The 13,289-nt window shown below is 40.5% G+C and overlaps 1 protein-coding gene across 3 annotated transcripts in view; it reads left to right on the top strand.

Annotated features, from left to right (window-relative positions):
• The first annotated feature begins 3,254 nt into the window (after positions 1 to 3,254).
• Positions 3,255 to 13,289, top strand: part of DTNBP1 (dystrobrevin binding protein 1) — a 187,768-nt gene continuing 177,733 nt past the window's right edge. The window contains exon 1 of one of the 3 annotated variants that reach the window (XM_069092444.1): positions 3,255 to 3,526. In XM_069092444.1, coding sequence (XP_068948545.1) covers positions 3,471 to 3,526 — 56 coding nt within the window. In that variant the 5' untranslated portion in view covers positions 3,255 to 3,470. The remainder of the gene's footprint in view (positions 3,527 to 13,289) is intronic. The other 2 variants (XM_069092443.1, XM_069092441.1) reach the window with 2 other exon arrangements.

Raw genomic sequence — 13,289 nt, 5'->3', positions numbered from 1 at the left:
TTATTTTATTAAAAAAATTTGTATTAATATTCATTAGAGAAATTGGTTTACAGTTTTCATTCTGTTTTGGCTTTTCCCAGTTTGGGTATCAGCATCATATTTGTTTCATAAAAGGAATTTGGTAGGACTCCTTTTTCATCTATTTTTCCAAATAGTTTATATAATATTGGGATTATTTGTTCATTAAATGTTTGGTAGAATTCGCTTATGAATCCATCTGGTACTGGGGATTTTTTCTTAGGAAGTTCTTTGACGACTTGTTTCTTTTTCTAAGATTGAGTTATTTAAATATTTTATTTCTTCTTTTGTTAATCTGGGCAATTCATATTTTTGTAGATATTCATCTACTTCATTTAGATTGTCAAATTTATTGGCATATAATTGGGCAAAATGACTCCTAACAATTGTCTCAATTTCCTCTTCATTGGTGGTAGGTCACCCTTTTTATTTCTCATACTAGTAATTTGGTTTTCTTCTTTCCCTTTTTAAAAAAAAAATCAAATTAACCAATGCTTTATCTATTTTTGTGTGGTTTTTTTTTTCTTCATAGAACTGCCTTCTAGTTTTATTTATTGGTTCAATGGCACTTTCAATTTTACTAATCTCTCCTTTGATTTTCAGGATTTCCAATTTGGCCTTTACTTGGGGATTTTTAATTTGTTCTTTAGTTTTTTTAGTTACATGCCTAATTTAATGATCTGCTTTTTCTCTATTTTATTGATGCAAGCAATTAGAGATATAAATTTTTTCATGTCTCTTTGGCAACATCCCATAACTTTTGGTATGCTGTCTCACTGCTGTCATTTTTTAAGTGAAAGTATTTTTCTGTGATTTGTTCATTGATCCACTTTTTTAGGATTAAATTATTTAATTTCCAATTAATTTTTAATCTCTCTTTTCATCATCCATTATTGAATGTAATTTTTATTGCATTGTGACCTGAAAAGGATGTGTTTATTATTTTTGCATTTAGTTGTGAAGTTTTTATGTCCTAATCCGGGTTGGAGAACCCACATGTGGCCTTCTAGGTTCCTGAATGCCACCTTTTTACAGATTCCAAGTTTTATAGAAAAAATCTTTTTATTAAGGTGATTCATTCTATGAAATTTGGATTCAGTCAAATGACTGCTCTTGAGGACCTAGAGGGCCACACAAGGCCCCGAGGTTGAAGGTACCTAGCTCCTGTCCTAATCAATGGTAAGTTTTTGTATAGGTGACATGTATGTCTAAGAAAAAGGTATATTCCTTTTTATTCCCATTCCATTTTCTCCAGAGATCTGTCATATCTAACTTTTCCAGAATTTTATTTACCTCCTTGACCTCTTGTTTATTTTTTGGTTAGATTTATCTAATTCTGAGAGGGGAAAGCTGAAGTTCCCCACTAATATAGTTTTATTATCTACTTCCTCCTGTAACTCATCCAAGTTCTTAAAAAATTTAGATACTATACCATTTGGTGTATAAATGCTCAGTATTGATATGACTTCATTGCCTATGGTACCTTTCAGCAAGATACAGTTTCCTTCTTCATCTCTTTTAATTAGATCTATTTTTGCTTTTGTGTTCCAAGTCTTAATGCAGTTTCCTTTCTTTATTTCAGTTTTCTGCCCCCCTACTCCTCACTCTGTGAAAACAGTTTAAAACTCAGCCTCAGTTTTCTTATGTGTTAATTGAGGAATAATATCTCTCTCATGGGATTTTGTAAGGATCAAACAAGGTGATATATGCAAAGTGCTTTCCAGTGTGTTGTGTGTGTGTGTGTGTACATGCATTATAAATCATTTGGTGCCCCCCATCCCCTAAGAAAGGCCTAAAACCTGGATTGGCCAATCAGGAGAAAGGCATTCTGACCCATTCTGAGCTTAACCTACCATAATACTTTGTGTGCTCTGGCACAACAGACATGCTTTGCTTTGCTAAGTGAACCCAAAATGCCTCTTCCTGTGTCAGCAACTACAAGGCCAGATGAAGCTGACCAGTATTTTTCTGTTTATAACTACCAAGACACCTTGAACCAGACACTATCTTGAATAATGGGGCTTTTCTTATGTTATATTGTTATAATAATGGTAAAAGAAACATAGATATCCTGGATCTATAATTTCAAGTGCTATCTTGTCATTCTTTTATTTTACTGTATTTACAACCTATTCCGTTAAGAAATTTCTTTCTTGGGGCGGCTAGGTGGCACAGTGAATAGAGCACTGGCTCTTAAGAGTCAGGAGGACCTGAGTTCAAATCCAGCCTCATTCACTTAACACACACACACACAAAACCTTGGGCAAGTCACTTAACCCCAATTGCCCTCCAAAAAGCAAAAAAAAAAAAAAATTCCTTTCTCACATTATGGTTAAACATATATGGAGACAATAATTTTGGGTTGACACTGGCATCCTGAGTTGGGATTGCTCTGTCTACCTTTGAGCAGCTATTTTCTGACTCCATCACGCATGATTCTCTGGCTTAATGAGAATAAACAAGCCCATGTACAGCCTGATTCTGTTTATTCCTTGGCCAAACCTTTGCTAAGGTGAACCCCGTTCCGCTTGTTCCAGGGCAAACCTTCTGTCAAGGGGGAAACTGATTCTGTTTGTTTCTTTGGACCAAACCTTTGGTAAACGGTTGACATCGTGCACTTCTGTGTATACAGCCATGGGGGCCCTGTAGGCAGGTCATCAGAATGTCTCTAAGCATCGGTTTCTTCATCTCTAATGATAGATAACACTTATAATGTTTGCATCAATGTTATGTAGGAACCATTGTCAGCTCTTGTCACTCTTTTTTAGTCTAGTTCGACTTTTCTTGATCCTATATTGAGGCCTTTTTGGTAAAGTTACTGGGGGTGGTTTGCCATTTCCTTCTCCAGCCCTTTTTACAGATGAGGAAACTGAGGCAAAGAGGGTTAAGTGACTCACCAAGGGAGACACAGCTAAGTGTCTAAGATAACCTTTGGAGTCAGGGTCTTCCTGACTCCAGGCCCGGCGCCTAGCTGTTCTTTTACAGCTGCAGAAAGCCATGAACAATTTTCGCGGAGCTCCGCACTTTTTGGAGGGCTGGGGGCTGGGAGTGTGTGACTGAAATCCGCAGAGCGGCTTTCCCGGCGCGCGGGCGGGAGGCGCGGCGGGGGCGCGCACGCGCGGTGCGCCCTTCCTCGGCCTTCCCAAGCTTCCCGGCCCGCCTCGATGCAGCCTCAGCTAATTTTGAGCCAAGACTGGATCTATTACGGCTGCGCGGGGGCGGGGTGGGGGCGTGGCTACCGGGGTGGGGGGCGGAGAACGCGGAAGGTGGGGGCTGCGGCTGCTGTCCCGTAGCGGAGGGCAGAGCGCTGGCCGCACGGGGCGGTGTGAGGGGAGCGGGGCCAGGGCGTGAGGATGTGTATGCGGGTGACAGTTGTGGGGTAGGGGGCTACCCTAGACGGAGGGGAGGGGGAGCAGGAAGAGGACGAGACCCCGGCGGCAGCGGCGGCGAAGATGCTGGAGACCCTGAAAGAGAGGCTGCTGAGTGTGCAGCAGGATTTCACCTCCGGGTGGGTAAAGTGCGGGCGAGGGAGAGGAAGTGGACCGAGAGCAGCTGGGGCCTCAGGTGCCGAGAACGGGGCGGGGAGTGGGGGGAAACGATCGTGCTGGAGCCTCTACCCCGAGCCCTTCTCCTGCGCTCCAGCCCTCCTTCCCGCCCCGCCGGGGGCAAGAACTGGCGCCACGCCTGAGAGTCACGAACTTTCCCTCAGTCCCCGGGGGCTGGAGGAACTTCTGTCCCAACCTTGGCACGGCCCCTCCCCCCATTAAGCGCGCCTCCCTCTTCCTCCCCTCCCCCTACTTTCAGAGTGCCTCCCCTCGGGAGCGCGCCTCCCTCCGGCCGTACCCGCGATGCGGCAGAGCCGGTGTCCCTGGTTCTGCCCTGTCCTCAGCAGCCGCCGGACTGCAGAGTCATGTGAACTGCCCCCTCCCTCTCCCCACCTCTGCTCTCCTGTACCCCGGGGTGGACACACTGACGGAGTACGGCGATGTGCCCCTGGGGAGGGTACTGCTTGTCTTCATGCATTTAACTTAGGCTTCTCCTTGCGCGAGTACTTTAGGGAATGGGCATCCTTGCTGAGAGGGGGAAGCCTAGAGCCTGGACCACCCCGGGACACCATCCCCCCATTGCTCACCCCGGCCCAGGTCAGTAGCACCTCAGTCTGAGAACTTGCCCTCCTACCACGGGCCCGTGTCTCCGCATGCCCATGCAGAGTTTGACACTTGAGTCACTGCGGTAACCTTGGCCCAGCCGCTTGGCTGTTTCAGAGGCTTTGCATTCCCAAGATGTTTTTATAGCCTACTCTAAGTAAAATTTTCGTAAAAGTATAATTTGGAGGTTAATACAGTTCCTTTTGGAAGTTTGAAATATTAGAAGGAAACTTTTAATGCTTATTGTGCTTTTTTTTGCCTTTGCACCACCTCAAAATGGCATCTATCAATTGTGTTTCGCTGTAAATCCACTGTTGATTGTGAGTTCCTTTCAAAAGAGAGTGTGAATTTGTGTTGCTTTATAAGTTTCTATATAGAAAATAGAAGTTACATCACTTGGCTTCTTTGAAAGGATGGCCTAGCAGTACCTGCCTTTTGGATGTTTCAGATATAAAGTCATAGGAGCTTGAATTTAGAGCTGGAAGGGACCTCAGTGACCATAAGAGATGGCGTTCTGAAATTTTGAATGTCATGGACCTTTGCCAAACTGATGGAGCCTGTGGACCCCTCCCCTCTCAAGAATAATATTTTTAAATGAATAAAACAAAATAGGATTACAAAAGAGACCAATTATATTGCAATTAAGATGTAAAATTTTTCCCATCCCATGTTCAGGGACCCCCTAACCACAAAAACCTGAGCTAGTCAAACCCCATCATTTCATAGATGCAAGAATTAAACTCAGAGAAGTAGAGACTTGGCAGGGCAAGACCAATGATAGGATAAGGGGGCAAGGGATTCAAAGAGAAGAATACAGTGTAAAGTTCAGCTGGTTTAATAAGAGAAGGAGGGAAAGTGTAGACACTGCTGGGGTAGAGGGTCTTTGAAAGAACTAAGGGATTCATTCAGTCAATAAACATTTTTTTAAATGTATGCTAGGTGCTGGGCACTGTGCTAAGCACTAGAGTTACAAAAGATAATCACTTGCCTTCAAGGAGTTCATAATTGGAGGTCATGATGAGGACAAAGAACAGGTTTTTGGTTGTCAGGCAGAGGGAGAAGTGGAATGGCAACAGGAGCATCTGGAGAGTCTTGCTTTGTTTAAAAAACAAAACAAAACTCTTTTCAGTGGTAATCTAAAAGCACAAAGAGCTGCAGTTATGGGCAGTCAGGGCCCTTTGAATTTGGTGGATTTCTGTAGACCCAGTGAGTTACCATGTCCTTTACCATATCTTGCTCTGATGACCAGTTACATTTCCATGTGGAGATGAGGAAAGCTAAGTGCCAGTGTATGTTTCTTACATATCCTTGCTGTATTGGTATGGAGTAAGCCTACTTTTGTTGATTTTTAAATGATTTACAAGTGCTTCATTTATCCCAAAATGGAACTTGAATTAAGAGAATGCAGGTGTTAGAGCTGTTTCTGATATCTTCAGCTTTTCTCTTAACTAAAAATGATGGATTTCTTGTCATATTTCTCAGATGGGGCATATTGATGGGTATTTAGTACAGAACTACTAGTGCCACATCTGGGTGGCACTATGGGAATTTGTCATGAGAAGGATTAATAATAATTGATATTATATATATGTAGGAACTTCTTGGGGATAGCTTTGAAAACTTACCTTTCTACTTAGGGGTTATCTAAACTGAGGCCAGTTCAGGGCTAGGTCACCTGGCATCACTTCAGACTGAATTCAGACCCTTGTCCTTTAGTTTGTTTTACCCATTTCCAGTCAATTGACAACCTAATTAGACATCATCTGCCTGTTAAGTGACAGGTGGCACATATTTGAAGCCAGAGAAGGAACTGATTATGTCTGTGTCAGTGGATTTTGAATATTGGTAAGTTCTGCTGTGCTAGAAATCAAGCATAAGCATTTATTAAGTGCTTTTCAGTGGTATTTAAAATTTAGCTGGGAAAGATGGCCTGGACCAGACCAGAACAAGTACACAGTAAGAAAACTTTTCCTGCTGGAGATGACACTTTGTCAGGCACTGTTCCATACAAATATAATAAATGAAATAGCTCCTATCTATAAAGAGCTTACATTCTAGTTGGGGACACAAATCTATAAATACAGCAAATTAATCTAAATAAGTAAAGGTTAATTAAATACAAGGTAGTTTGAGATGAAGGAACTAGTAGTTGAGGGAATCAGGAAAAGTTTCATGTAGAAGGGGGAGCTTGAGCAGTATTTTGAGGGAAGAGAGTAATTCAGGTGAAGGTAAAGAGGATGTGTGTTCCAAGCATGGCTGGGGGTGTGGTGGGGGGGAGGGGGAGGACAGGCAACCAGTGCAAAGGCAAAGAAGTAGGAGATGGAGTATCAGGTGTGAGGAACAGGAAGGAGGCCAGTCTGGCTGCATAAGAAAGAGAGAAAAAGAAACTGATAGGTAGGGGCAAGGTTGTGAAGGGCTTTAAAAGTTAAATAGAGGAGGGTATGTTTGATTCTAGTGGCAGTAGAAGACCACGCTGGGTTTTATTGAGTGCTTAACATAGTCAAATTCACACTTAAGGTAAATCACTTTGGCAGTGGTGGTATAGAGAATGTACCAAAAGGGAGAGACTTGAGGATATTTCTGGTAACAGAATTTGTACAATTTTTGATTCTTTGTGTTTTCTGATTAACTCAGCTATTACTTGTTAACTTCAAGGTGAATGTGGGCACAAGGGTGAAAAACATGTTGAAAAATAGAAATCAGGTTTGAGAAGAGAAAGAAGTCAAAGACTTAAGGATTACTCTGAAACATCACATCCACTTATCATAAGTAGTGAGTTGGAAAGAAATGGATCCAGTGAACATGAAACTACCTTTCAAAAAAAAATGATTCTATTTAACAGACAAGAACCAGCTCTTTACTAATGTGGAAGCTTTATAAGAATCAGCTATCTGTAGTCAGGCCTAGTTAGGTAAAAGGTAAAAATTAACATCAAATTTGAAGAAAGGATAAAGATCTAATAGCTCCAACCTGACTTATTGGAATGGACTATTTGTGCACCAAAAATGGGAAATGTAAAAAAAAAAGCAACTATTTTAATTATCACCATTTCCTGCAAAAAAAACTTAGCCAGCATAAAGGAATACCCATAATAAGGAGGCCAAAGCTCTCAAGAACCATTTTAACCAGATGATTGCTCCCTTTGGGAAGTGGAGAGACATGGCAACCAAAGGCAACTCCAGTTCCAAATACAGAGTTGTTCACAAAACATTATGGAGAAAGGTGGTAAAAGATTGTGATCTATATCACCTCATAAATCAAGGAAGAATAGTGGGCATGAAAATGTGCTCTCAGACCCAACTGAACCATATCATCCTGAGAGCATTGATGGATAAAACCAGTAGGAGGGCAACAAACAGAAAGTGGAAGTAATTTGCAGTTCTGTAATCTTTCTGTTGTCTGTGACAGAGCTGTAACCCTTGGACCTTAATAACTCCTTCCCTCATTATATTTGAGGAAGTTGAAATGGCATTTAAAACAAAGCTGGGAAGGGTGACTTGACGAGACCAAGGATACAGTAAGGAAATATCTCCATGCTGGAGGTGACACAGTTTTGAAAGCATTAAATAATACTTTTAAAAGATATTTAAGAAGAAAGTACTAATAGAAAAATTATTAAACAGAACTCCAAAGGGGTAATTAAGAAAACATTAATAACTAGGTGGTGCAGCGGATAGAACCCTGAACCTGGAGTCAGGAAAAACTGAGTTCAAATCTGGCCTCTGACACTTATCTGTGACTCTGGGCAAATCACTTTACCTCTGTTTGTCTCAGTTTTCCACATCTGTAAAATAAAGATAATAATAGCACCTGTCTGGCAGGGTTGTTGAGAGGACCTAGTGAGATAATAATTGTAAAATGCTTAGCATAGTGCCTGGCTCTTAGTAAATACCATATAAATATTAGCTGTTATTATAATTAATGTTGTTATCTATTGAACCAGATATCTACATTTTCCTTTTTGTGAGAATGAGCTGCACACATGTGAAAGTTATTATTGATGAAAATATTAGAAGGGAAATAGACTTTGCAAGCAATTCTTTATGGTAGAACACATTTTCTTTTCTTTTCTTTTTGAGGGGAGAAGGCAAGGCAATTGGGGTTAAGTAACTTGCCCAAGGTTGTTAGCAACCAAGGCCTTAGGGCCAAGTACCCTTCCCCCTGTAGGAAGGCCACCCCCCCCCCCCCCCCCCCACGTGAATCTGCTGACCACAGAGTGTTTCGGCACCAGGTGTTCTAACCACAAAATGTTTCAACAGTTGTTTACAAGAATCCCTCTCCCCGACCACTTCTTCAAAGAGTATATAAGTCCTGTTTACCAGCAATAAAGATCTCTCTTCATCAGACCTTGAAAAAAACTCGCTTGGTCTCTCTCCTTCTTTCCCACCCATTCCTTTGCAGGCTGGGTCCTCCTAGGCCCCACGAATAACTTGGTCCCCAAGGACGGGACACAAGGTCACACAGCTAGTAAGTGTCAAGTGACTGAGGTCAGATTTGAATTCAGGTCCTCCTGACTCCAGGGCTGGTTCCGCACATTTTCATAGTAATACAATTGACTGGGTAGCACATAGAACACAAGAATCTTTTTTTATTATTTTTTTAATTATAGAAAAAACATTTAACTCACAGCAAAATATAGCCTTAAAGAAAGCTTCTCCTACTACATTGAATCTTTCATGCGTATGGTAAGATCTTTCACAGAGTCCAGATTGGAAGGGACCTCAGAAGCCTTCTAGTCCCTACCCAGATTGTGGTCATCCAGACTTTGATTATAGGGGCAGCCTACTTCCTTCCAAAGCAAACCATTCCATTTTTGGGTAGTTCTAATTGTTAGGAATTCTTTCTCTTCAGACTGAATCTGTCTCTGTAGCTTCCATCCATTGTTCCTAGTTTTACCCCCTGGACCCAACAAAAATCTAATTCCACTTGTTCATAACTGGTTTCAAGTATGTGAGGGATTATTGTCATTCTCCCTACTGTTGTCTTTCCCGAGATCTTCTCTGGACTAAATACCCAGTTACTTCAACCAATCTTCATATGACATAATTTTTAAGCCCTTTTGCATCCTGCTTTATCTCCTTTGGATGCTTTCCAGCTTATCAGTATTCTTCCTAAACTGTGATAATTAAAACATAATATGGTGCTACAGATGTGGTCTCACCAAAGAAAGCAGAGTTTGGTGGTGCTGACTCCTCATTAGCCTTAAAGCATTGCATTATGCCTTTCTTAATGTGACTAGTGAATGCTTTGAATTAGTTTTGTAAGATCCAAGGAAGAGGAAAGAAAGGATAGATTTCAAGTCCAGAAAAGTTGTGACATGCCCAAGTTTATGCAGATAAGTGGCAGTGTTTGTATTTGAACCCAGATCTTCTTGACTCAAAAATGAAAAATCTTTTCTGCTGTTTCATAGTTGTGATTTTTCTCTCATCTTTTGCTTGTGAAGCTGATTTTTTGAACTTAAGTATAGTATGTTTATCCTATTAAATTTAATTAGAATCTATCCAAAATTTTGACTTGTTGATGACTTTTTGGATTCTGACTAATGTATCAGTGTTCTTTTTTAGCTATGTGTCATTGTGGATTTGATAAGCCTGCTATTTATGATTTTATCCAAGTGCCAAGCACAGATCCCTGGGGAAGTCAGACTCCTTCAAAGTTGATATTGAACCATCATTGATTATTCTTTGGGCTTGGCCATTTAATTAATTCTAAGTCTGGATAGGTTGTGTTTGTCCTTCGTTTTTGAAGAGGACCATGGCATCAGAGAAATGAAGAATTGCAGTTGACTTTGATTTGAGTGAGGGACGGCTATGTGAGGACAGCAGCCTCACAGCCTGTGAGTACACTAAGCTGCCTGAACGAGGACCCAGCTAGTTGGGTAACTCAGCTTGTCCTCTTCCTTTCTCTCTCCTTCTCCTCCTCCTCTCCAGAGGAAGATAAATTTTGATGGCCAGAAGCTGCCCACTTATCTTGGGGTTTACTGGCAAGATTTCTTCCTTCCTTCCTTTCTTTCTTTCTTTCACAAAACCTTAAACCCAGTTCACTCTGAAGCTCATAGATTGGACCATAATAGGTCCCTGTCCAAGCTCCACTTAATGGCTGTATTTTGGGCCCTCCTGGCTTAGAGTGAAGGTCAATGGTAACTGTTTCTCTTTGGAACAGCAATTCTGAGGGACTTCCTTCCCCAGTTTGATTTTTTTTTTCTTTTTTCTAATTAAAGGGGCCATCCCTCACTCACTTCTTAAAGAGGCCCATTCACTTAATGGGTGTTATCTCACTGTTAGTGAGTATGTGAAAAGGCCTTAGCCTAAAAGGGCCAGGGTCTCCCATTGCATTCTGGGTCATCTCCAGTCATCCTGATGAATATCTAGTCACTGGATCCAGATGACTGGAGGAGAAAGTGAGGCTGGTGACCTTGCACAGCCGTCCCTCACTCAAATCAAAGTCAACTGCAAGTCACATCATCATTTCCCTGATGCCAGGGTCCTCTTTGAAAATGAAGGACAAACACACAAGTCTAGATTGACTATCTTTTCCTAGCACACATCTCGCTACTTTGTCAACAAGAATAGCCTGAGATACCTTTCCAGATGATTTGCTTGAATCTAGATAATATCTACATCATTTTTCTGATCTACCAATATAGTAGTCCTGCCCAAAAAGGAAAAAAAAAAAGAAAGTAAGTGTAGTCAAACCTCTTCTTGGTTTATTATTGATGAAATAACACTAACTCAGTAATCTTAGCATCATCATTTTCTAGACGTTCACTAGCTATTTTTTAACAAGATATTCTACAGGTTTTCTAGAAATTGAAAACAAGCACACTGGCCTAAAGAGACTACATTTTCTTCCTGTTTAAAAAAAATTAAAACACTCTTGCTTCTTTGACCTTGAGACACCTCTCATTGTTCATAACCATTCAAAAATCACTAAGTTGATATTGCAGTTCCATTCATTAGTTCTTTGAGTACCAACTGTCTTCTTTCCAAAATCTGTTATTGCCACCCTTTTCACTGCAACCTATGGTTCTGTCTCTTCTCTGATCCTTTTTTTTGGAGGAGGAAGAAGGCCAGGAAACTGGGGTTAAGTGACTTCCCCAAGGTCACATGGCTAGTAAGTGTTAAGTGACTAAGGCTGGATTTGAACTCAGGCCCTCCTGACTCCAGGGCCAGTGCTCTATTCACTGTACCATTTAGCTGCCCCAATCTTTCCTTTTTGCCTTGATCATAGCTATAAAAAAATCTAAACCCTGTTCTGTTTTTAACTTTCTTTGCTAGCCTCAGTTTACTTTAGACTTCAGGTCTTTTTACATTATCCTTATAGGACCATGCTACATACTTTTATACTTATCTGACATTATCTTTTCTTGTTTTCTTCTTCTTTACGTGCCTTTTAAAAATCTTATTACTTTTTTTTTAAGCAACTGGAGTTAAGTAACTTGCTCAAGATTACACGGCCAGTTGTTTCTGGGTGTGATGCTAAGTATCTGGGCCCAGATTTGAACCCAGGTCTCCCGACTCTGGGGCCGGTACTCTTACTCACTGTGCCACCTGCCGCCCCAAAATCTTATTACTTCTGATCATTGAAGTGACCAACCATGATTTCAGAGGACCCCTGATAAAACATGCAACTCACTTCATGATAGAAAAAAAACAACATACATTTTTGGACTTGGCAGTGGGAGAATTTTGTTATACTTGATTAAATATATTTGTAAGAAGGGTTAAAAATATGTGTGTATGTGCATAAGAAATTTTAGATAGGGTAACTTCCTCCCCCCCCCCCAAAAAAGGAAGATCAATGAAACATTTTTTAAAATGCACAGATGAAAACAGGGCAGAATGACACATACATAGAAATAACTTTGAAAGTTGCATGTTGAATTTCTCGTATAAGTAAGAAAAGTAATCCATACATAAAAATTCACAGGTTATTGTACAAAACTGTTCTACAATGTATATGGAAATACTCATTTTGTCTGATACTTAAGTTCAAAATTTTAAAAATAAAATTATGAAAAAATTCATCTTAGTTCTGCATCTACACCATGTTCAATAGACGATGCCTTCCTTTTTTATCAGTGTTGTGAATTTTTTTTTGTGTGTTTTTTTTTGTTGTTTCTCCACAGTTTACTTCTTGGGTGTTAATCCATTCCTTTTTAGGGTGATTCTTTCTTACAGAATTTTTGGCTGCCTTTTTTTCTTTTAATTCCCTGGAGTCTCTGAGATCTATTTTCGCTCAAGTCTAGGGTGAGTGTCAACTTTCCACTCCTTAAATTCTCAGAGTGGCCACTTACCCCAAGGTATTTATCATTTCTACTTCATCAGCTTTTTCTTCCTTTTTGGTTAAAAATCCAGTGTAGCATAGTAGTTTCCCTCATGGATTGATTCCTTTACCTTTTGATGAATGATATAAAGGTGAACTATGAAATTATTAGGTGCTTGGTTGTTGTCAGAGAATGAGAGTTCCAGTAGATATCTGAGTAATAAAAAGTCTCCCATAAGTATATCATGCCTCTTTGCTAGGCTTATAACCTCTTTTTCTGCCTCATATGTTTCCTTTTACTATCTAGCTGGTCTGTAGAATATTACAATGATGCTATCAAACCCAAGCACTTTCCCTTTGCTTCCCCAGTCTGATTCTTGAATTTTCTTCTAGTACATTTTCTTAATATACCATCATCCTGATACAACTCACCTGAGTTGTTGTCTGTACCTAGGGAGGTAATAGCTACATTGATGAAGTCAGAGAGTCACTAAAGTATTGAAGGGGTATAATGTAGGTGGATTGGTACTGGGAAAGGCCCGAAAATCCTACATTTTTCTTTTTGGATCAGACTGGGTCTTGGGTCAAAGAGATTGAGGATGGGAGTGAATTAATTTTGGACCACCTTAATGTTTCATATCCACTGTGCAAAGTTCTAGTTTGATGTTAACTCTCCAGGATGCACTTCTCCCATTTAGAGACAATTAGAAATTTTGGAACTACCCTGGAGGACCTCTACCATTTATCTTTAAGTGGCATAAGCTGAAATGTGTACCCTGTAGTCATTCTCATCTTGATTCCTACTCCTGAGGCAATTTTAAGGCAAATTTAAGCTGCCTAGACTTAAGGCATGTAGAT

Source organism: Petaurus breviceps, unplaced genomic scaffold (genome assembly GCF_028583685.1).
Source record: "Petaurus breviceps papuanus isolate PSGF00001 unplaced genomic scaffold, PetGlider_PUasm1.0 190, whole genome shotgun sequence".
In the NCBI taxonomy this organism is placed as follows: Eukaryota; Metazoa; Chordata; class Mammalia; order Diprotodontia; family Petauridae; genus Petaurus; species Petaurus breviceps.
Note: the sequence above shows the minus strand (reverse complement) of the source record. Positions and strands in the feature narration are given on the sequence as shown.